The sequence below is a fragment of the Salvelinus alpinus genome, chromosome 9 (assembly GCF_045679555.1).
Source record: "Salvelinus alpinus chromosome 9, SLU_Salpinus.1, whole genome shotgun sequence".
Lineage (NCBI taxonomy): Eukaryota > Metazoa > Chordata > Actinopteri > Salmoniformes > Salmonidae > Salvelinus > Salvelinus alpinus.
In genome coordinates this window covers 53,243,973-53,269,013 of record NC_092094.1, presented here as the reverse complement: position 1 = coordinate 53,269,013, position 25,041 = coordinate 53,243,973, and the positions used below count along the sequence as shown (strand labels likewise).

The window sequence follows — 25,041 nt, the reverse complement described above, 5'->3', positions numbered from 1 at the left end:
TGCTCGTGTTTCTTGGCCCAAGCAAGTCTCTTCTTCTTATTGGTGTCCTTTAGTAGTGGTTTCTTTGCAGCAATTCCACCATGAAGGCCTGATTCACGCAGTCTCCTCTGAACAGTTGATGTTGAGATGTGTCTGTTATTTGTTTGGGCTGCAGTTTCTGGGGCTGGTAACTCTCTTGAATTTATCCTCTGCAGCAGAGGTAACTCTGGGTCTTTCTTTCCTGTGGCGGTCCTCATGAGAACCAGTTTCACCATAGTGCTTGATGGTTTTTGCGACTGCACTTGAAGAAACTTTTAAAGTTCTTGAAATTTTCCAGATTGACTGACCTTCATGTCTTAATGTAATGGACTGTTGTTTCTCTTTGCTTATTTGAGGTGTTCTTGCCATAATATGGACTTGGTCTTTTACCAAATAGGGCTATCTTCTGTATACCACCCCTACCTTGTCACAACACAACTGATTAGCTCAAACACATTAAGAAGGAAAGAAATTCCACCAATTAATTCCACCAATTAACACACCTGTTAATTGAAATGCATTCCAGGTGACTACCTCATGAAGCTGGTTGGGAGAATTTCACGAGTGTGCAAAGCTGTCATCAAGGCAAAGGGTAGCTATTTTGAAGAATCTCATATATATACACACACACACAGTATGAAAAACAGTATAAAAGAAACGGTAAGTGTCCAGTGTTTTAATGTTTCTATATACTGTACATGGGACAGGCTGGACAATTAAGGCCTGTAGGTCAGGAGCCATTCTCCTGTTTCTGTAGCGTGACGCAGCCCCATTAAAACCCATCATAATATTCTTCATCGCTAAATCACAAAATCCCTAATAGGTTTAAAACGGTGGTTTTATCCCCCAAGCCCTGAATTTGGCCCCACTGGCCACCAAGGTTTCCATTTCATCGTGATGACAGCACAGGCGGCCATATTGATGCGGCTCAAACTCAAACCAGACCTCCCAGCCTTCTCCTTTAGACCGGGGGGGTTCTATAACATACTCACACCCACACAGAGAGAGAGAGAGAGTGCTGGCCATCTCACTGTTAACCACAGTGTCCACTCCGATAAGTGTTAGGTTTTAGACCAAGTCTTGAACCTACCGAAGTACAAATGTACAGTTCTTTGTCTTGGAAACATGTAGACACACACTCATTTGGAAAGCTCCCAGTCTTTGTCACGCCTAATCATGGTTTAATACTCTGGCGACGTACTGTTTCTTTGTTTTCACTGGAAATGCAACCTCTCGCTGTCTATAATGTGTTGCGCGGATTGAGTCTCTACAGGGTTTGCCTATTGCTTTCACGGTCGTAAGAGACCACACTTTTGCTTCGGGAGATATCAGATGAGCTCCATGTGCATGTCGCACATTTTAAATTTCCGATTTTCGGCTCTAGTCATGCGTTGCTGTCAACAGGATAGCTCTGTACTCAAGCTAAGTGTGTGTACGACACTGTATTGTGTTGGCAGCAATGCGTGACATCAAACAAGTCTGACTTAGGCTGGAGTCTATGGAGCTAAATCCACATGTGACAAGTCAATGTGGTCAAGAGTCAGTTAAATCATCCGTCTGGTTCTTCTTTCTAACCCATTGGCCCACTCAGCAGAACTCTCTTATTCTATATTGTGTCAGAAAATCTCATGTTAAATATGTCAATCTGGAAACTCTGTTTTTACCTCAATCTGGGTTGTGTTCATTGGGCATCAGACATAAGAAAACAGACTGAAACAGGGGAAGGGACGACATGGACCAGTCCAATAAGAAACGCTTTTCTCTTTCCGTTGCAAATTGTTTTAAAACGTGTTCGGTTGTGTGCCGTATTGAACACGACGTTGGCAACCCTGTGTCTCCCTCCTCTCTCCAGGAACTACCATGTGTTCTACTACCTGTTGGCTGGAGCCAGTGAGGAGGAGAGGAAGGCCTTCCACCTGCTCAAACCTGAGGAGTACCACTACCTCAACCAGGTGGGCTCTCCACACACACACACACACACGGAATCAGGATGTAGTATGGGTGTATTCGTGTGTGTATCCTGTGGCCACATGTAATAGCGAGAGAGCTTTTTAGACTGCAGGTGACGCTAATGGGTGCACTTCAGTTGGATGTTTGTCTCACGCTTCAGTTCCTAAATGGAGCCCGTCTGAACACCTCTGGCTGCTGATTGCTTTGACCCACATTTCGAGTGTGCGTCTGTTCACAGCACCGCTACTGTGTGTGTGTGTGTGTGTGAGCTCGCGTGTGTGTGCTCACGCGTGTGTGTACACATCTGCCTACTTTGGCAACAGATGCATATGCAGATTCACAGGACATTGGTGAAAATCTGAATCCTTTGTTCCTTGGTTATTTTTTGGCATCCCAAAAAAGTAACCGTTTTTTTCTTCCCCCTCCTCTTCCTCCCCAAAACACCCCTAATCCCCACGACAACAAACCCAGCTCCACACCGTCTGTTACTATGCACCGCTGTTTCCATGGCGACAGCACGAGTGGAGAGTTAATCTCGATTCCTGGCTCGTGCAGCGGAGCTGGCAGTGTCGTGTGTTTGTGTGTGTGCGCCTGTGACGACGGCGTGTGTGTTCACGGTGTGCAAAGCAGTCTGTGTTTTTGTATCTCTCTGTCGCTCTTTCTATCTTTCTCTCTCTCTCTGTATGACCGTGACCGTATACGTGTCTGTGAAACACGTGCGCGATACAAAGGACGTTCTCCGAACAGATTGCTGTTGTCCTTTCTCCTTTTTTTAGTAAAGAATAGAAGCTGTCATGTGCAATGCACGGCAGCATTTGCTTGTGTCTGTCTGTTTATGTAGCCCATCCCCAGTGAACACTCCTAACCCTATCTGGGAGCAGGGTGTGAATTCCTCCCATAGCTGAGCAGTTCTGTTACTCTTACGTCCTTCCTGTGTCCATGTGTCTCCACAGAGAGAGAGAGAGAGTCTGGAGTGTGTCACCCTCTGTTCTCTCCCTCGAAAACATTCTTGGAAAGACTGAGATCTTTCTCCGCAATTCAAACCAGTAGAGTCAGTCATTTTTCAGATGAGGTCATTGCTAAATGGATGTAATTATCGCAGCTTTGGGGATTTGTGGTGTCTCTGTGTGTGTGTGTTTAGAACAGTTTAGTGAATCTTCCCCCGTGTATTAACAGTATGCGTCATCTCCTAGTCAGTTGAGTGAGTGTGTTTGAGTGTGTGTATACATACCTCTCTCTAACCCCCTCTACCTTACTTCCAGATGACAAAGAAATCTCACAGACTCCACTGGGAAAATTACTATGAGAGCGAGCTGGTCAGTATTGTGTGTGTGTGTGTGTTTAGTTGTGCATACCTCTTTTGCGTGCGCGTGTGTCTGTGTACATGTGGGGTCGATTTGGTGCTGGGTTGGGCGTTCGGCCCTTGTCACGTCTTCACACACGTGAGAACACACTCCTGTTTGTTTTTGGAGTGTGTGTGTCGATATCTTTCAGTGTGTTGTCTCCCTGCCGTTGTCTGCACACCCTTCACTTATAGTGGTCTATGTAGTGGTCATTGTGATGTCCTGTATCTGGGATACTGCTTCAAATCCCCCCCCGTCTGAGTGTCTGTTTACATGGCATGTCTCAGGGGTGAGTCTATGACCTCCCTGCCCTTTCGTCTGCAATCCCTGACCCCTGAGCCAGAGGAGATGATGTCAGAGTCTGTCTGTCGCGCTGTGCCTCCCCAACGCTTCCTGACAGCTTGGCTGTACTCTTTCCCTCTCTTTTCTACTCACTCACTCACATGCTCTGAAACATAAACAAACACAAGGAGCGTCTGACACAAGATCACAATGACCAAACATGTTTGCCGTTTTTTAAATTTGGGATGTGGTATGTTTCTGGCTTGGTGGGTGTATTTCCGTGTCTTTTTTGGGTTCACTTTGGTCGAATTGCTTGGGTGTGAAGCATGCTGTCGTAGAACACATTTTGAATGATGAGCACTTTCTCACACGACACCGGTGGCCTGTCAAAGGGCATTTACCGCTAAAGTCTGTGATTAGGACAAGGGGCCAATCCTAATTTGAAATATTTCTCGCACTGATATCAATGTGTGATTTTAAAAGAATCGTTTGAGATACGCGCACAGACAGTATCTCAAGTCAGAATTCGGCCCCAAGTGGGAACACCGCTAAACGCTATATGCCATATGTATCGAATTTTATCCCAAACATTTTCACCATGTACATTTAGCGTTAACTTAATGACAAGGCGTGGTAAGTAAACAGTAGCATATGTGCTGAATAAAATACCTTTCTCTGTTTGAGAAGGTAAAAAGAACAGAAGGGAGCTTTCTTCAGTCATTCCCTCCGTGTCTAAACCGATTTGTTTTGATTAGAGGAGTACCAGAGTTAAGGGTTTGGTGTAGGCCCAGAGATTCCAAGTTGGAACTGTCCAACAATGATCTCTCTTTTGTTTTCTCAACTTCCTTTGACATATCGCATTGCGCCGTTTGGCATTTGAAAAAAGCCTCAAATCTCATGTTGGAGAAAGTGCACATTTTCACCTCAGAAATTGCCCGTTACCCACTGTACCCTGGAAACTGTAAAGAAATCCAAACAGTAGGGAAGAATGTTAAATGGTTTTAGAAGCCGATCCTGTTTCGTGTGTATGTGTGTTTGCTCTCTGCCCCATCATTAGAACTGAGAGGAAGGCCGCTCTCTGTTAGCCCTGCCAGTGGCCACCAGGCTCCGAGCACGGAAAGACAACCTTGTGTGTGTTTTGGCTTGACCACCTCCCTTAGAACAGCAACCAAACACTCCTATGCCACAAGGCTGTTGTATAAAGCAGGCTTATTCAGTTCCTGGCCTGGAGGACCAAAGTAGTTAAGTTAAAAATATATATATTTTTTAAATTATTGATTCATGATTATCAATCAACCCTGATTAGAAGGAGAGAATGAAAACCAGAGCTCCAGGACCGAAATTGACTATCCCTGATTTTAAAAAATGTTGATAGATTCAGTAAATCAGATAAGATGTGAACTATAAAAAAGATACGGCAGGGTGGTTGAGTCAAAAGTAGTGTTCGAGTTTGTAAGACATGCCTAATAGTTAGTGTGTGTGTGGTATTCTACGGTACAGGTGTATATTGTATGGTCAAGTGTTGTCTGTTGATAGCGGTACTCGTTACTTCAGCAGGACTGCTTCACTGTGGAAGGGGAGGACCTCAAGCACGACTTTGAGCGGCTGCAGTTGGCTATGGAGATGGTGGGGTTCCTGCCTGCCACACGCAAACAGTAAGTACATTATACACACACACACGCACACACACGCCCCGTATGTCTGTCTCTTTCTCCCTTTCTCTCTCCATCTTTTCCACACCATCATTTCTAATGCAGTTGTCTAGGTTTATCCTCATCTTAACTTGTATTTGACTCCCTCCCTCTCTCCCTTCCTGTCTGGTAGGATCTTCTCCCTGCTGTCTGCTATCCTCCACCTGGGCAACATCCGCTACAGGAAGAAGTCCTACAGGGACGACTCCATAGACATCTGTAACCCAGAGGTGCTGCCCACCGTCTCGGAGCTGCTCGAGGTATACCTCCTTGTCAATTAGTCATTCATTCACTCGTTTGTTTGACCCGTCGATTCTGATATCTGTGGTGCTTTACGATGTCACTTGTTTTTTTCTCCTTCACATTCCACCCATCGAGGTAATGGAGTGCCTTCTGTTGTGTTGACAGGCAATGTTGAGAGCTACTTCCGATCCCTAAAAGCCACTGAACAATGCTACCCTACAACAGTTATTAGTATAAGGACTGTTCTCAGGTCTGCTATGGTATGGTTGACCTGCAATATTATGACCTACAGTTGAAGTTGGAGGTTTACATACACTTAGGTTGGAGTCATTCAAACTCGTTTTTCAACCACTCCACAAATTTCTTGTAAACAAACTATAGTTTTGGCAAGTCGGTTAGGACATCTAATTTGTGCATGACACAAGTAACTTTTCCAACCATTGTTTACAGACAGATTATTTCACTTATAATTCACTGTATCACAATTCCAGTTGGTCAGAAGTTTACATATACTAAGTTGACTGTGCCTTTAAACAGCTTGGAAAATTCCAGAAAATGATGTCATTGCTTTAGAAGCTTCTGATAGGCTAATTGACGTCATTTGAGTCAATTGGAGGTGTACCTGTGGATGTATTTCAAGGCCTACCTTCAAGTGTCTCTTTGCTTGACATCATGGGAAAATCAAAAGAAATCAGCCAGGACCTCAGAAAAAAATGGTAGACCTCCACGAGTCTGGTTAATCCTTGGGAGCAATTTCCAAACGCCTGAAGGTACCACGTTCATCTGTACAAACAATAGTACGCAAGTATAAACACCATGGGACCACGCAGCCGTCATACCGCTCAGGAAGGAGCGTTCTGTCTCCTAGAGATGAACGTACTTTGGTGCAAAAAGTGCAAATCAATCCCAGAACAACAGCAAAGGACCTTGTGAAGATGCTGGTGGAAACAGGTACAAAAGTATCTATATCCACAGTAAAACAAGTCCTATAGCGACATATCCTGAAAGGCCGCTCAGAAAGGAAGAAGCCACTGCTCCAAAACCACCATAAAAAAGCCAGACTACGGTTTGCAACTGCACATGGGGACAAAGATCGTACTTTTTGGAGAAATGTCCTCTGGTCTGATGAAACCAAAATAGAATTGTTTGGCCATATTGACCATCGTTATGTTTGGAGGATAAAGGGGGAGGCTTGCAAGCCGAAGAACACCATCCCAACCGTGAAGAACGAGGGTGGCAGCATCATGTTGTGTGGGTGCTTTGCTGCAGGAGGGACTGGTGCACTTCACAAAATAGATGGCATCATGAGGGAGGAAAATTATGTGGATATATTGAAGCAACATCTCAAGACATCAGTCAGGAAGTTAAAGCTTGGTCGCAAATGGGTCTTCCAAATGGACAATGACCCCAAGCATACTTCCAAAGTTGTGGCAAAATGGCTTAAGGACATCAAAGTCAAGTTATTGGAGTGGCCATCACAAAGCCCTGACCTCAATTCCATAGAAAATTTGTGGGCAGAACTGAAAAAGCTTGTGCGAGCAAGGAGGCCTAGAAACCTGACTCAGTTACACCAGCTCTGTCAGGAGGAATGGGCCAAAATTCACCCAACTTATTGTGGGAAGCTTGTGGAAGGCTACCCGAAACGTTTGACCCAAGTTAATTAAACAATTTAAAGGCAATGCTACCAAATACTAATTGAGTGTATGTAAACTTCTGACCCACTGGGAATGTGATGAAAGAAATAAAAGCTGAAATAAATCATTCTCTCTTCTATTATTATGACATTTCACATTCTTAAAATATAGTGGTGATCCTAAGACAGGGAATTTTTTACTAGGATTAAATGTCAGGAAATGTGAAAAACTGAGTTTAAATGTATTTGGCTAAGGTGTATGTAAACTTCTGACTTCAACTGTATCATTCGAGGCTTAGAAGTCTCATTTGATTTACCCATGACTGAGGCGAGAGGATGTTCATTCTTTTTTTTCTCCAAAATATGTGTTCAATTTTTTTCAGCTCAGGTTTACAGACAGACACCGAGAGATTTGAATAGTGTACATATGGACATTCATTCTTGACATGATAAACTGTTTGGCCTGTACACAAGCAATGTAAAAGAAACATTACACATTCATTTGTATCGTAGAACGCATGCGCTGCAGTTGGTACGTTGATTCCTGTCTATTTTAATGGCTGTAAGGAATGCCACTGGATCAGTTTACAGTCACAGTATTCGACGCAGAGTAGCAACAACAGGACTTTGTTACTAACTCACTGTATCACCTCGTGTCCAGTTTGGAGATGGGGATGTATTCCAAGATGATTTGGGTTGCATGCAGTGTATCATTTGATAGTTTATCATTTTGCGTTTGGCTTTATTGATGGAGTCATCCCACTGGACACAGACGTCAGTTTAACGTCGTGTTTTGATTTACATTTGTTCGAGTTGTCAACGAACGTAAATTCAGCGTGAAATCAACAGAAAATGGCACCGTGTCATTGGATTTAGGTTAAAAGTTTGGTGAAAAAAATACTAATCCCTTTGACTTTTTTGCAAATCCAATCAGTTTCCCACGTTGATTTCAACGTCATCACATTGCATTATTGTGTTGAAAGGACGTGGAAACAACGTTGATTTCAACCAGTTTTTGCCCAGTGGGATAAGACTTGTTTTCATTTTCGCCATTGAGATGTCTTTTGAAAACTGGGTGACAAGAGCTCATGACAGCCAGAACATTGTGCAATACACACACACACACACACACACACACACACACACACACACACACACACACACACACACACACACACACAATCAATTGTGGCATGGCATCCATAATTCGTCACTGAATTGTTTTCAAATGTTTGCGTAGACTGCAAATCGTTTTTTATGGTTTCGATCGCCACAGGCTAGCGACGAGGCCAATGCAAGGGTACTAGCCCAAAGAAATCCCTCGTAAATCAAATATTTCCAATGAGATACACACCACTCTTAACGAATCACATCCTACTCCTGACAGTTTGTTTGAGCATTGTCACCCCCAAAAGCTGACACTGTTGAAATGGTTGTTTGAGCAGAGCTGGCTGAACTTCCACTGTAAATACACGGTGGTCTCATTTTGAAACTGCCAAAGCCCCGTTAGGACCAACACACACACACACACACACACACACACACACACACACTAAGCTAGACATTTATACTGTAGGACTAACATGATTAGACAATGGGCGTGTTCCATTTGAGGAACTCAAGTGGGAGACATAACGGGAAGAAAAAGCATGGCAGATGCGTGAACTAGACAGAACAGGAGGTCCATAGAATATCTATTTCTATTCAGAAGCTGTTCATGGGCTGAGAAGAGTGTCCTTATTTTTGGGGTCCGGATCACATTCTCCTTACAAAGGAGACTTCTTGACCCTTTTCACACTACAGAACTGAGCCAAATCGGCCCGTGGGAAACTGTACCGCAACCAGCCTGTATACACCACAGTTGCTGGAACCATGCTGAAAAGGAAAATATCTGAGCCAGCACTGTACAGTTCCGATCAGCTCGATTAGTGTGAAAAGGGCATCGGATTTGGATGTATTGTAGCCCCAGTTCTCTGACTCACGCTTCCACTGCAGTGCTAACGAACCCACACAAGTGCCTTGTGGGATTGGGCTTGCATTAGACACGCCCACATCCTTAACCACACCTCTTACACTCTGTGCCCTGCTGCATCTCCCTCCTACAGTAGAACCGCAATACTGACATAAAGCCTACATAACGCTGTCATAACCATGACGTAACCGCTAGCTGAGGTCAACTTACTGTAGAAACTCTGACCGGAGCCTACTCGACGGTGGGCACATGCTGTTCTCATTTACCTCAGAAGTGAGGGATTGCGTCGCTCTACCCACGGACACAAACCACAAGGACTACGCAGTCTACCCTGTTGAGTCACTGATAAAACAATGATCAAAGTGTGTTGGAAAGCCTGACAACTGTGCCACAGGGTATTATGCAGAAAGGGGAACCAGTAGGGCGTTTTAAAGGAAGAGAGTCGTTTTGTGCCGCGAGTACCATGTGATTTATGTGGACGTGAGATGAGGCACATGCTCACCACATGTTCAGGGTCGGAGACAGTAGAAGCACCATCGAAAGGAAATACTGGGGTTTCTCAATCCTCTGGTACAGTAGTCACGGTGTCACATTATTCAAACAAGGCAGGGTTTTGCTGAATTAATGGGATAGTTCGGCCAAATTATTAGATACTATGCAATTAATTTATACAGCTGAGTGACAGCCCGCAACTAAAGATTTGGGTTTGCTTACTTGGCTAGGGATAAGCTTTAGCACTAGTGTCCGCTGCAAAACAATGGGCGTGATAGCTGTTAGCGCTTTTCTAAAAGCATGCCTAAATCACCTCAAAACCACGAACGTAAGCAGCAAATATCTAGAACATAAACATGTATCATATCATACCACGGGTGAACTACCGGTCACCAATTCACCATCTTTGCGTTTACTACACTGTGGTGTCACGTGAGCAGCACTTTCCACAGGGAAAGCTAATTGGCTGTAGTGTAGACTGATGCATGAATGGGAATATGACTGGCTCGGACTTCCTGTTTCTTGTGGGTGGGGGTGGGGGGGCAGAACAGGAAGAGGAAGTGGAGCAGGGTCAGATGGTAGAGTTGACAGACTGGTTCCTCTGGCCGGACCTCAGGGTCCCAGTAGGGCGAGGTGGAGCTAGGACAGTGTTACCTGATGGGACTGTGACAGTAAAACAGTTCCAGGGTCAGTTTGGGCTTTGCTTCAGCCCAGTAGGGCGAGGTGGAGCTAGGACAGTGTTACCTGATGGGACTGTGACAGTAAAACAGTTCCATGGTCAGTTTGGGCTTTGCTTCAGGGCACATCTCCCATTAGCTTGATTGAGAAATGTATTAATATACAGTAACAGCACAGATTTATTTTTTTATGTATTAAAAACCTTGCAAGAGAATGGAATCTAAGCGCGGTTACCAGGCGACAGTCATGAAGCACAGACCAATCAGTGAGCAGTAGAATTAGCTCCGCACCCAGTGGGGGATTACCAGGAAGTATGAACTTAAATCTGATTAGTGTCCCTCACAAATGCTGCTGTTTACATCAAAGACCATTTATAAAGGAAGCAACTGAAGAAAAAAAAACAGCCATGATGGTGTTTAAGATCAACACCCTGCCGCTTCACACTCTCTCGCACACACACGCGCACGCGCGCACACACACACAGGGTACCCTCTGCCGCGTCCTCAGCAGCAGCTGTCAGCTTAATCCCAGTGGATGGATGAGTGGTCAGATGTGTGTGCAGTGACATCTGTCTCTCTCAATGGGCTGTCTGCTGAGTTCAAGGCTAGCACGTGCGTGAGCGTGTGTGTCTGTGTCCTGCTCTACACAAGGAAGCTAACCATGTCAGTGTCACTTAGAAAGAGAGGATTGGGTAGAGTATTGGCTAACCGCTATCTGTTGTTAGTGTGTATGCAACTAATAGCTATGCACTCTATTCAGAGTGACTTCCTGTCTCTACTTTCTGACTGACCTTGTGCTTGTCTATGTCCGCAGGTGAAGGAGGAGATGCTGTTCGAGGCGCTAACCACCAGGAAGACTGTCACGGTGGGAGAGCGGCTGATCGTGCCGTACAAACTGGCAGAGGTGACCACGAGATTTCCTGCTCTTTTTATGACAACAAACATAATAACACAACTGCACCAGACCACACAGGCAGCTTTGAACCCTAGCTGGCCCCACAGTGACAACAACACAGCCTCAGAGCTTCAGAAGTCGCCAAGATATTTCATCTTGTATAAAGTTTAGGGGCTTCGTTTATAGAGTCGTGTTTATGAATTGTTGACAGCCGAAATTCTTAAGGACACTACTTGTTTGCTTGGATTTGCTTTCCTTCCGCCCGAAACTCAAAAGGCTTTTGTAGTCCACAGGGGGAGGGCCGTACAGTACATTCCAAAAGGCCTCGAGAAAGCAACGCGGAGTCGCTTTGTTTGGCCGCAGAGTGCGTCAGTGGTCAGGGATTATAAGGGGCCGTCTCAGGAGGGTTTGTTGTGGTGGCGCTGCCCCCCCCCCCCCCCCCCCACCCCCATTCCTCGGTGTTGTGGCGTTGTGGGTCTCGTCCTCTGTGACGTTCTGTTTCCTGTTACTAAGTGGAGTTAACCCCCTTAGCGCCAAAAAGCGCCATTGTCGCACATGTATGCCAAATCTCGCCGAGAGCCTATTTGAAATTACCTTAATACAAAACCTGGGTTGAGTTCATTTACGGAAAGAGTTGTAAAACATTTTGCTACAGCAAACAGAACTGTTATTTAGTTTTTATGCCTAATGAACACGGCCCAGCATTCGCTTTCAACCATTTCATATGAGTTCCTGCCTGTCACCCACCCCGGTCCCCTGGGGGCGTTTGTGTTTCAGAGGAAATTCTACACAAGGCTAGTCTATAACGGAGCTCTCCTCCACCATCCCACCCCCTTCTGGTTACACATTAGCGACTAGCTACACAAGAGCTGCATCCCCCCAGACAGTCATGTGGTCTCCGCCTAGGAATGTGCAACCTCCACTGGAATATACAGCCGGACCAGAAACCAAATCCTTTCTCTGTCTTCCTCAGCCTCTCCATATACAGTCGTAATAGAGGCTCAGACAATGGGCTTTAAAAACGTAATCCTATAGGAAGACTGTGGCTACGATTCATACTCAATACTTACTGTTACTGTAGCTCTGTTGTTCTGCTAATGCTATGGAAGTCCCCCATAACTTAATGTGGAGAGAGAGAGAGAGGTCTCTGAGGAGGTGGAGAGTTAAGACAGAGAAATAAAACGAGGGGCCCTCCACTGCATGGAAATCCCCATCTGTCACAGCCTAACATGAGCCTTTTAGAGAAAGGAGCGAGGAAGGGAGAGAGATTCCATTCACAGTGTCAGAAGGAAATCTGCACAGAACAGCACCAAGCATGTTCTCTACACTACAGTACATCAGTAGGATAAGGCTGTGGTTATTGTTGGCCCGGCAACTGTGGAGAAAGGGATAAGTGACTGCAGAGGCCGTAGCAGTTCCCCTGGTCACTGAGACATCTCCTCTCTGCTCCCAGAGGAGAAACTAGGCCTATACCATCTTTCTCTCTCTTTCCCCTTTTCCCACTTTCTCTCCCCCTTACTCGGTCTCCCCCCCTATCTCTCTCTGTTTCTCTCTGTCACCCTTACTCTCTCCTCTCTCTCTATCTCTCTATTGACTCGGGCTGCATTCCAATAGGTTCTGTGCAACCTTTCCCTCCTAACATCAGATAGGTGAGAGAGAGAGTGTTTTATTGATTGTTTTGGTCCGGTAGTAAGGCTTCTCCTCTCTGTTCCCAACTAAGGGGTTAACACACATGAGGAACGGCCTGACTGGTTGGATACCTGCCAGTTTATTCTACTGTCAATGATATATTACCAAGCATAAACCTAGTTATTTCATGAGAGGTCCTATAAAAAGAAGCCTACTGTAGCTAAGGCTTGCTGCATGCTGGCTAATGAGAGAGGTAGAGTGTGTGTTTTAATTAACCACGGCTCTGCTGTGCATTCATGTGCTTTAGATTAAATAGTGCCACTCTATATCAAGGCTATTTAAATGTCTTTGCAGCTGACGTACACACAATCAAACATATACACACACACACACACACACACAGTCTTATTTTATTAACCTTGTGGTGACACAGAATTGATTCTCATTCAAAATCCTATTTTCCCTAACCTTAACCCCAAAACCTAACCTTAATTCTGAACCTAACCTTATTCTAAACCCCCTACAAATAAGTTGCCTTTTTCCTTGCGGGGACAGGCAAAATGTATCCAGTTGGTTGAATCTTTGTTTGTTTACTATTCTTGTGGGGACTTCTGGTCCCAACAAGTATCGTTAAACGTGTTACACACACACACTTCTATAAACTGGCATCACAAACAGGCAACCAATTGGACAGAAACGCTTCAAAAACACACACACACCCCGTCGGAGAAGAGGCTAGCAAGTTATTTGCGTTGCGGTCTCATGCGGGGTGTTGTTTTACACCTCCTGTGGCTCACGGAGCGTGTTTGTGAGCCATTAGCGAGAAATAGCAAGGCCCACTCTGTTAGGCACCACGGCAAAGGCTTCTAATTACCAAACACCAGCCAAGACCTTGTTACAGACTCGACCCCAGAACAGTTTATTAAACTCTCTCTGATAACTTCCCTCTAATTATTTGGCCATCTCATAAACTTTGTTTTCAGGTATTTTTTTTCTCTCTCCATCAAATTCCATTTCCTGACATTTCTAGCACTCTAGTTCCATTGTGGTAAATAATTGAATCTGGTTGTGACGTTTCCTGACAATGGAGGTTCGTTGACGCGACACATCATCGTGTGTGAAAATCCCTGGTGGACGTTTTGAGCAGTTTTGATTGGGAGTGTGGTTTGAAACTGTTGCATAATGCATGTGGACTTACATAACCTTTGGGAGCAGGAAACAGCGAAGCTCATACTTCTAAAAATAACGCCTAGATCAATAATGCATTAGGGAAGAAGAGGAGGCTTTTTAAAACACATATTTTTGCTTGGTCACGATTCTCTACTCCCCCGGACCTAGTTGAAACTGTTTAGACACGTACTGCAAATGCACTGTACATTTTAAGGGTGCGTTCAGGGACACAACACATTAGTCCGTTTAATAGAAATGTGTTGTGTATCACATATTTTTACTTCCTCATAAATTTGTGCTCCCCTCGACCTAGTCGAATCGGTTTAAACACACGTACCTGCCTGCTGACACTCTACTGTACATTAAGGTTGCGTTCAGGGGCACGCAAGGTTACCGAAGGTTCATATCAAAGTACAAAGGTGTAGTATGTAAGCCTAACAGACATAATTCTCTGTCATGTAGAGTATGTTGGACATGCCTCCAGTTACAGCACAGACCTGTGTCTGACCAACCATAGCTAACTTAAACGCCATTCCCCTTCCATAACACTCCTATTATAATAGCTTAGCATAGGGCTGTTACGGTGACTGTATTACCTCCACAACCGCAGTCACGAGTCATGACCGCAGTCAAATTCCACGTGACCGTTGAGTCACGGTAACTAGAGGTCGACCGATTATGATTTTTCAACGCCGATACCGATTATTGGAGGACCAAAAAAAGCCGATACCGATTAATCGGACGATTTTTATTTATTTATTTGTAATAATGACAATTACAACAATACTGAATGAACACTTATTTTAACTTAATACATCAATAAAATCAATTTAGCCTCAAATAAATAATGAAACATGTTCTATTTGGTTTAAATAATGCAAAAACAAAGTGTTGGAGAAGAAAGTAAAAGTGCAATATGTGCCATTTCTTTTAACATTCTTCAATATAGTCTTCAATATTCCCAGGTAAGAAGTTTTAGGTTGTAGTTATTATAGACATTATAGGACTATTTCTCTCTATACCATTTGTATTTCATTAACCTTTGACTATTGGATGTTCTTATAGGCACTTTAGTATTGCCAGTGTAACAGTATAGCTTCCATCCCTCTACTCACCGCTACCTGGGCTCGAACCAGGAACACATCGACAACAGCCACCCTCGAAGCAGCGTTACCCATGCAGAGCAAGGGGAATAACTACTCCAAGTCTCAGAGCGAGTGACGTTTGAAACGCTATTAGCGCGCACCCCGCTAACTAGCTAGCCATTTCACATCGGTTACACCAGCCTAATCTCGGGAGTTAATAGGCTTGAAGCACAGCGAAGAGCTTCTGGCAAAACGCAGGAAAGTGCTGTTTGAATGAATGCTTACGAGCCTGCCGGTGCCTACCACCGCTCAGTCAGACTGCTCTATCAAATCATAGACTTAGTTATAACATAATAACACACAGAAATACGAGCCTTAGGTCATTAATATGGTCGAATCCGGAAACTATCATCTCGAAAACAAGACGTTTATTCTTTCAGTGAAATACGGAACCGTTCCGTATTTTATCTAACGGGTGGCATCCATAGGTCTAAATATACCTGTTACATTGCGCAACCTTCAATGTTATGTCATAATTACGTAAAATTCTGGCAAATTAGGCGGCCCAAACTGTTGCATATACACTGACTCTGCGTGCAATGAACGCAAGAGAAGTGACACAATTTCACCTGGTTAATATTGCCTGTTAACCTGGATTTCCTTTAGCTAAATATGCAGGTTTAAAAATATATACTTCTGTGTATTGATTTTAAGAAAGGCATTGATGTTTATGGTTAGGTACACATTGGAGCAATGATACGCACCGCATCGATTATATGCAATGCAGGACACGCTAGATAAACTAGTAATATCATCAACCATGTGTAGTTAACTAGTGATTATGATTGATTGATTGATTGTTTTTTATAAGATAAGTTTAATGCTAGCTAGCAACTTACCTTGGCTTCTACTGCATTCGCGAAACAGGCAGGCTCCTCGTGGAGTGCAATGTAATCAGGTGGTTAGAGCGTTGGACTAGTTAACTGTAAGGTTGCAAGATTGAATCCCCCGAGCTGACAAGGTAAAAATCTGTCGTTCTGCCCCTGAACGAGGCAGTTAACCCACCGTTCCTAGGCCGTCATTGAAAATAAGAATGTGTTCTTAATTGACTTGCCTAGTTAAATAAGGATTAAAATACCGTCCAAAAATACCGATTTCCGATTGTTATGAAAACTTGAAATCGGCCCTAATTAATCGGCCATTCCGATTTAATCGGTCGACCTCTAATGGTAACTAGACTAAAACCGTGCTCTGATGGTCATTAATAGCCTTCCAAACCAGTCGATTAGCGACTGGTTAACTGCCAGTTTTCTCTAGGCTTACTATGTTTATTTTCTTATCTTTGTTAATATTAAGCACATTGCTTCACTTTACAACCGGAGTATAGCCTACCTGGCTGGCATGAAAACGAACCGCGGGAAAAGCATCCTCCGTTCGCTATTCAAGTGCATAACGTCTTTTTACCCCCTGCCCGACTTCCGACAGGTGCATGATAATGGCCCATTCGAAATCAAAACTAATTTCACACATATATTATTTAGTATATGTAAAGACGAGATTAAATTGAGAATAGTCTGATGGGGGACAATATTGTCACTTGTGAATAATGCCCAGCGTGTGCAGTCTAACGCAAGAAACAGAGAGCATGCATTTTTGTTGTTGTTTACTTTTTCAAATCATAGCCGCATGCATCATGTAGCCTAGCCCATAAGCCTATATGTTTTGATAAGGTTTGAATCACAACTAAAGTGGCCAAATAACTCTAAGCGTAGCCTATAGGTGACCGACCTCCTTGATTCGGTCTTATGTGTGGTGCCAGGACAACAACCTCTCCCTCAATGTGAGCAAGACAAAGGAGCTGATTTGTGGACTACAGGAAAAGGCGGGCCGAACAGGCCCCCATTAACATTGACGGGGCTGTAGTGGAGAGGGTCGAGAGTTTGTAGCTGTAGAAACTTTTGAGGATCTGAGGACCCATGCTAAATCCTTTCAGTCTCCTGAGGGGGAATAGGCTTTGTCGTGCCGTCTTCACGACTGTCTTAGTGTGTTTGGACCATGATAGTTCGTTGGTGATGTGGACACCAAGGAACTTGAAGCTCTCAACCTAGGGTTTCTGGGGTCTAGGGTTTCTGGGATAATGGTGTTGATGTTAGCCAAGACCAGCCTTTCAAAGCACTTTATGGCTACAGACGTGAGTGCTACGTGTCGGTAGGCAGGTTACCTTAGTGTTCATGGGCACAGGCACTATGGTGGTCTGCTTAAAACATGTTGGTTTTACAGACTCAGTCGGGGACAGGTTGAACATTTCAGTGAAGACACTTACCAGTTGGTCAGCGCATGCTCGGAGTACACGTCCTGGTATTCCGTCTGGCCCTGCGGCCTTGTGAATGTTGACTTGTTTTAAGGTCTTACTCACATCTGCTTCGGAGAGCATGATCACACAGTCGTCCGGAACAGCTGGTGCTCTCATGCATGTTTCATCGATGCACTTATTGATGAAGCCAGTGACTGATGTGGTGTACTCCTCAATGCCATTAGAAGAATCCCAGGAACATATTTCAGTCTGTGCTAACAAAACAGTCCTGTAGCTTAGCATCTGCTTCATCTGACCACTTTCTTTTGGTCAGTCATTGTGCAATCGTGTATAAAAATTGTTTCGACTGGCCACTACTGTATTTCTTGTGCTGCTATATTTATTGCTCAATTCTTAAAATTAAGCACATGAATCCGCTTTACAACCGGTGTAGCATACCTGACGAATTAAAAACGTAACCGTGTTCGCTATTCGAGTGCAGGCTACGGATGACATGTTTTTTATGTGGGCCATTCTAAGTAAAAAATGATTCCATACATAATTAGTTGGCTATATGTAAATACCAGATTAAATTGAGAATAGTCTGATGGGTGAGAATATTAACAAGTTGTGAATGAGAGACTGATGAAGTGCGTGTGGCCTGTGCAAGAAACAGAGCAGAGCTCATGCCTTTTTAATGCAACTTTTTTTCAAAATCATCATTAGTTGCATCATGCAGCCTTAGAATGTATTCGAAATCAAAACATGGAGCCTAAGGTTTGTATCCCAACTAAAGTTGCATGAATAACTCTGATTAAGCATATATATAGGAGGACCTGTTTCAAATGATTGAATCAAACTCCCTCGGAAATTGTTTTGGGGAAAATATCCTTTCTATTTTATTCATCTATGTTCAGTTGTATTCGTCTTACTATAAAATAATGCCAAAGGAATTATAAGCGAATCTTACCTGTTAAATGAACTAGTGTAGCCCACAGCCATATGGCATAGCCAGATCAGGGCCTAACATAAGGACGACTCAGAATGATACATATGTTTCTATAAACCTGCATAAAATCAATAATGGATTTATTGTGATGGTTTAGGCTATATTAAATTGATTTATTTTTAAATGTAGATGTTCCATGTAACGTCCGCATAGGCTAAGCGCGGAAACCCGGAGATGCTAAACATGTTTGTTAATTAACGGTCAATTACAATGAGACTAGCATTTATTTGCATGACAGTTACCGGCTGACAAAATTGAATGACCGCCATAGCCCTAGCTTAGCATGTCTTTCATCACCGTAAGTAGAGAGCATATTTTCCCTTTGGCTTGTCGAGGCACAATAATTGTCTATCTTGTCACTGTTGCTTTTTATGGATCGACGACGTGTCCAAAAACTGATTTGTGTGTCTGGAAACACTTAAAGCTTTGGCTCTGAATTTCAAAACACCTAAAGCTGTAGTGTTGTAGCACAGCAGGGCTTGGAGTGTAGAAAAACCAGAGGAACTTGTCATCTGGCATGCTAACAAACATTGCACTATTGTTGGCTAGCTAACATTGTTAGCAATAGAGGAACATAGCTGGCATGCTAACATGTTACCAAAGATAGTACAGTATGAAGATTCCTAGAAACTGCTTCTCCAATAAAGATCCCTGATCACGCTTGTAGGCGATGTTGGCTAGCTAAGCTCGTGCAGAGAATTAGTCATTGGGTGTCTTCTCGCGCTGAACTGCGTATGTGCAGGGCGTCAAATCAAAGTCACTCCTGTGATATAAAGTTGTTTTTGATAAAAATTTAATCATGTCAGTTTTTTTACTTTCGAACATTTCACGAACCTTTCACTTCTCACATTGACTTCCCAAATCCCGGTCTGGCCTGTAGAGTCTGCTTCGCGAAGCTTTGCTGGAAGTATCGCGATGTTGGGCCTCTGTGATGTAACATTGATATTGGCTAGCATTGTTAGCATCTCCTATTCATTCTCCACTAGCAAGGCACGGTTCCATGTAGCCTACCGCAGTCTATCCCAGCCGAGTTATACAGTTGGTGCCGGTTTAGAGAAAGTTAGGGTCAGACGGTTTCTTTACAGATATCCACACATTATACAATCCGGATGGATGTAGAAGGAGTTACGAATTATAGATATGCCTTAAGTAACAGGATTTTCAGAAACAAGTAACCCCCTAAGGCTACGCTTTGTAGCCTTCTAGGGCGTACATGCGTGAATGCACGGCATCCAATATAGGGCTACACGTTCTCCAACGTCTCAGCACCACTTCTTGTGTCCTCCTTAAAAAACAACCTCTCTGGGGTAGGGGGCAGTATTTTGACATCCGGATGAAAAGCGTGCCCAAAGTAAACTGCCTGTTACTCAGGCCCAGATGCTAGGATATGCATATAATTGGTAGATTGAGATAGAAAACATTCTAAAGTTTCTAAAACTGTTACAATTATGTCTGTGAGTATAACAGAACTGATATGGCAGACGAAACCCCGAGGACAAACCATCCCCCCAAAAAAGAATCAGCTTACCACTATTTTCAATGGCTAGTACTATAATTTATTAGCTCAAGTCCTCCCAAATTGCAGTTCCTAGGGCTTCCACTAGATGTCAACAGTCTTTAGAAAGAGTTTCAGGCTGGTTTTTGGAAAAATGACTCAGACATTTTTGTTTTTCTAGGTGGCTCCCATTTTGGCTGTAGTGTTTCCAAGCGCGTGGAGGAAAGCGCGTTCTTTCTTATTTATCTCCGGTAATGAACATACTATTCTCCGTCTTAAATTTTATAGTGTATTTGCGTATTAGGATACATAAGGTTTGATTATAAACGTTGTTTGACTTGTTTGGAAAAGTTTATTAGTAACGTTTGGGATTCATTTTGTATGCATTTTGATGGAGGGAAACTGAGTGGATTATTGACTGAAGCGCGCCAGCTAAACTGAGTTTTTATGGATATAAAGAAGGACATTATCGAACAAAAGGACCATCTGTGATGTAACTGGGACCTTTTGGAGTGCCAACAGAAGAAGATCATCAAAGGTAAGGCATTTTTTATATCGCTATTTCTGACATTTGTGTCGCACCTGCCTGGTTGAAATATGATTTTCATGTGTTTGTATGCGGGGTGCTGTCCTCAGATAATCGCATGGTTTGCTTTCGCCGTAAAGCCTTTTTGAAATCTGACATGGTGGCTGGATTAACAAGAAGTGAAGCTTTATTTTGATGTATAACACATATATTTTCAAGAAAGTTTAAATATTTGAATTCAGTATTTTTGAATTTTGCGCTCTGTAATTTCACTGGATGTTGGCCAGGTGGGACGCTACCGTCCCACGTACCCTAGAGAGGTTTTAAAGAACAGATCAGGTTAGAATGCTGATGATAGTCTATTTGTTCATTAGCCTTTCTAAAGTACGTACTTCAACGTTTGACTGTGGCCAAGTGCAAAGGTAGAAACGCTAAGTGTGCGCCTTGGTTTTGCTTTGCTAAGCTGGTGCAGTGCAGGGAGCAGGTGTTGGCTGGGCTCCCAGCATTTGAGAGAGAGAGTGGTATTACAATGGATCAGCATCCCTGAGTCAATGATACTGCAAAAAAAGTGTTAAACAAATCAAAATATATTTTATATTTGAGATTCTTCAAAGTAGCCACCCTTTACCTTGATGACAGCTTTGCGCACTCTTGACCAGCTTCACTTGGCTCTCAACCAGCTTCACTTGGAATGCTTTTCTGGCAGTATTGAAGGAGTTCCAACATATGCTGAGCACTTGTTGGCTGCTTTTCCTTCACTCTGTGGTCCAACTCATCCCAAACCATCTCAATTGGGTTGAGGTCGGGTGATTGTGGAGGCCAGGTCATCTGATGCAGCACTCCATCACTCTCCTTCTTGGTCAAATAGCCCTTACACAGCAAATAGCCCTTACACAGCCTGGAGGTGTGTTGGGTCATTGTTCTGTTGAAAAACACATGATAGTCCCACTAAGCGCAAACCAGATGGGATGGCACATCGCTGTGGTAGCCATGCTGGTTAAGTGTGCCTTGAATTCTAAATAAATCACAGACAGTGTCACCAGCAAAGCACCGACACACACACACACACACTGACACACACACACACACACACACACACACACACACACACACACACACACACACACACACACACACACACACAGACTGACACACACACACACACACACAGACACACACACACACACACACACACACACACACACACACACACACACAGACTGACACACACACACAGACACACACACACACACACACACACAGACTTACACACACACACACAGACTGACACACAAACACACAGACTGACACACACACACACAGACTGACACACACACACACACACACACACACACACACACACACACACACACACACACACACAGAGACTGACACACACACACACACACACACACACACACACACACACACACACACACACACACACACACACACACACACACACACACACACACACACTGACACACACACACACACACACACACACACACACACACAGACTGACACACACAGACACACACACACACAGACTGACACACACACAAACACACACACATAGACTGACAACCAAACACACACAGACTGACAACCAAACACGCACAGACTGACGCGCGCACGCGCGTACACAGACTGACGCGCGCACGCGCGTACACAGACTGACGCGCGCACGCGCGTACACAGACTGACGCGCGCACGCGCGTACACAGACTGACGCGCGCACGCGCGTACACAGACTGACGCGCGCACGCGCGTACACAGACTGACGCGCGCACGCGCGTACACAGACTGACGCGCGCACGCACGTGCGTACACAGACTGACGCGCGCACGCACGTGCGTACACAGACTGACGCGCGCACGCACACAGACTGACGCGCACGCACGCACTGACGCACGCACGCACACAGCACGCACGCACGCACACAGACGCACGCACGCACACAGACTGACGCACGCACGCACGCACACAGACTGACGCACGCACACAGACTGACGCACGCACACACACACACACACACACACACACACACACACACACAGACTGACGCACACACACACACACACACACACACACACACAGACTGACGCACACACACACACACACACACACACACACAGACTGACACACACACACACACACACACACACACAGACTGACGCACGCACACACACACACACACACACACACAGACTGACGCACGCACACACACACACACACACACAGACTGACGCACGCACACACACACACACACACACAGACTGACGCACACACACACACACACACACACACAGACTGACGCACACACACACACACACACACAGACTGACGCACACACACACACACACACACAGACTGACGCACACACACACACACAGACTGACACACACACACACACACAGACTGACACACACACACACAGACTGACGCACACACACACAGACTGACGCACACACACACACACACAGACTGACGCACACACACACACACACACACACAGACTGACGCACACACGCACAGACTGGCACGCGCACGCACAGACTGACGCACACACACACACAGACTGACGCACACACACACACACAGACTGACACACACACGCACAGACTGGCACGCGCACGCACAGACTGACACACAGACTTGATGGAAATACAAATATATTAGACTAGAGAGATAGTTAAGCCTAGATAAACAGATTAGGAGAAAGAAGGATACGGTACAGTAGTTTTGTTTTGTAGTGCTGCAGTTATAGCCTTTGTGGGTTTGCCCTTGCATGTCTGATTAACGTTGTGCAGTATTACATCTCTGTAAAACCACATGCTGTGCAGGAAGATTAGCAAGCACTTTAAGAAGGGAGAAACATCTGGGACAATAAGGTACTTAAATAATATGTTACAGATGCTCACACACACACACACACACACACACGTCTCTATTTCTGTCTAGTGGATTAATTTGGTGTGTTGTGAAGAGTACGACAGATTATTTTATGGAAATGTTTTCCATTGCTGCTTGTACCTAATCTACATTATGTAAGGATTTGGACAACATTGTGTTTTTATATTGTCCTACAGTGTGTACAGCTCAAGATCAAGAGGGGAGAATATTGTGTGTGTTTGTGAAGGGGAGGAGCAGGGGGGGTTGACAGGAGGATAAGCCCATTGTCCAGATGAAATGCATGTACTTTATAAATTTGATTGATTGATATAGCGCTGTGATTGGAGCAAGACAGTAAAATGTGTCATGATTGTCTCTGTGTGAATGTAGGCTGGAACCGTGCGGGACTCCATGGCCAAATCCCTGTATAGCGCCCTGTTTGACTGGATTGTCTTCAGGACCAACCATGCCCTGCTCAACAACAAAGACCTGGAGGACAGTGCCAAGGTAGGATTTAGACCTACACTACCGGTCAAACGTTTTAGAACACCTACTCATTCAAGTGTTTTTCTAAATTTTTTAAAACTATTTTCTACATTGTAGAATAATAGTGAAGACATCACAACTATGAAATAACACATATGGAATTATGTAGTAACCAAAATTGTGTTAAACAAATCAAAATATATTTGAGATTTGAGATTCTTCAAATAGTCACCCTTTGCCTTAATGACAGCTTTGCACACTCTTGGCATTCTCTCAACAAGCTTCACCTGGAATTATTTTCCAACAGTCTTGAAGGAGTTCCCACATTTGTTGAGCACTTGTTGGCTGCTTTTCCTTCAAACTGCGGTCACACTCATCCCAAACCATCTCAATTTGGTTGAGGTCGGGGGATTGTGGAGGCCAGGTCATCTGATGCAGCACTCCATCACTCTCCTTCTTGGTCAAATAGCCCTTACACAGCCTGGAGGTGTGTTGGGTCATTGTCTTGTTGAAAAACAAATGATAGTCCAACTAAACCCAAACCAGATGGGATGGCGTATCACTGCATAATGCTGTGGTAGCCATGCTGGTGAAGTGTGCCTTGAATTGTAAATAAATCACAGACAGTGTCACCAGCAAAGCAGCACCACACCAGAACACCTCCTCCTCCATGCTTCACGGTGGGAACTACACATGTGGAGATCATCCGTTCACCGACACCGTGATTGGAACCAAAAATCTCCAATTTGGACTCCAGACAAAAGGAATAATTTCCACCGGTCAAATGTCCATTGCTCGTGTTTCTTAGCCCAAGCAAGTCTCTTATTATTATTGGTGTCCTTTAATGGTGTTTTTTTCGCAGCAATTCGACCATGAAGGACTGACTCACACAGTCTTATCTGAACAGTTGATGTTGAGATGTGTCTGTTACTTGAACTCTGAAGAATTTATTTTGGGCTGCAACTTCTGAGGCTGGTAACTCTAATGAACGTGTCCTTTGCAGCAGAGGTAACTCTGGGTCTTCCATTCCTGTGGCGGTCCTCATGAGAGCCATTTTTTTGCGACTGCGCTTTCAAAGTTCTTGAAATTTTCCGGATTGACTGACAATTCATGTCTTAAAGTAATGATGGACTGTCGTCTCTCTTTGCTTATTTGAGCTGCTCTTGCCCTAATATGGCTTTTACCAAATAGGGCTATCTTCTGTATACCCCACTACCTTGTCACAACACATTGTGATTGGCTCAAACGCATTAAGAA

General features: G+C 44.3%; 1 protein-coding gene across 12 annotated transcripts in view; it reads left to right on the top strand.

Moving 5' to 3' along the window:
- myo9ab (myosin IXAb) overlaps positions 1-25,041 on the top strand; it is a 225,214-nt gene that overhangs the window by 116,711 nt on the left and 83,462 nt on the right. For 8 of the 12 annotated variants that reach the window (XM_071326669.1, XM_071326665.1, XM_071326663.1 and 5 more), the window contains exons 5-10: positions 1,871-1,970; positions 3,231-3,284; positions 5,148-5,248; positions 5,418-5,544; positions 11,116-11,205; positions 23,689-23,805. In XM_071326669.1, the coding sequence (XP_071182770.1) occupies positions 1,871-1,970; positions 3,231-3,284; positions 5,148-5,248; positions 5,418-5,544; positions 11,116-11,205; positions 23,689-23,805 (589 nt within the window). The remainder of the gene's footprint in view (positions 1-1,870; positions 1,971-3,230; positions 3,285-5,147; positions 5,249-5,417; positions 5,545-11,115; positions 11,206-23,688; positions 23,806-25,041) is intronic. The other 4 variants (XM_071326664.1, XM_071326674.1, XM_071326668.1 and 1 more) reach the window with 3 other exon arrangements.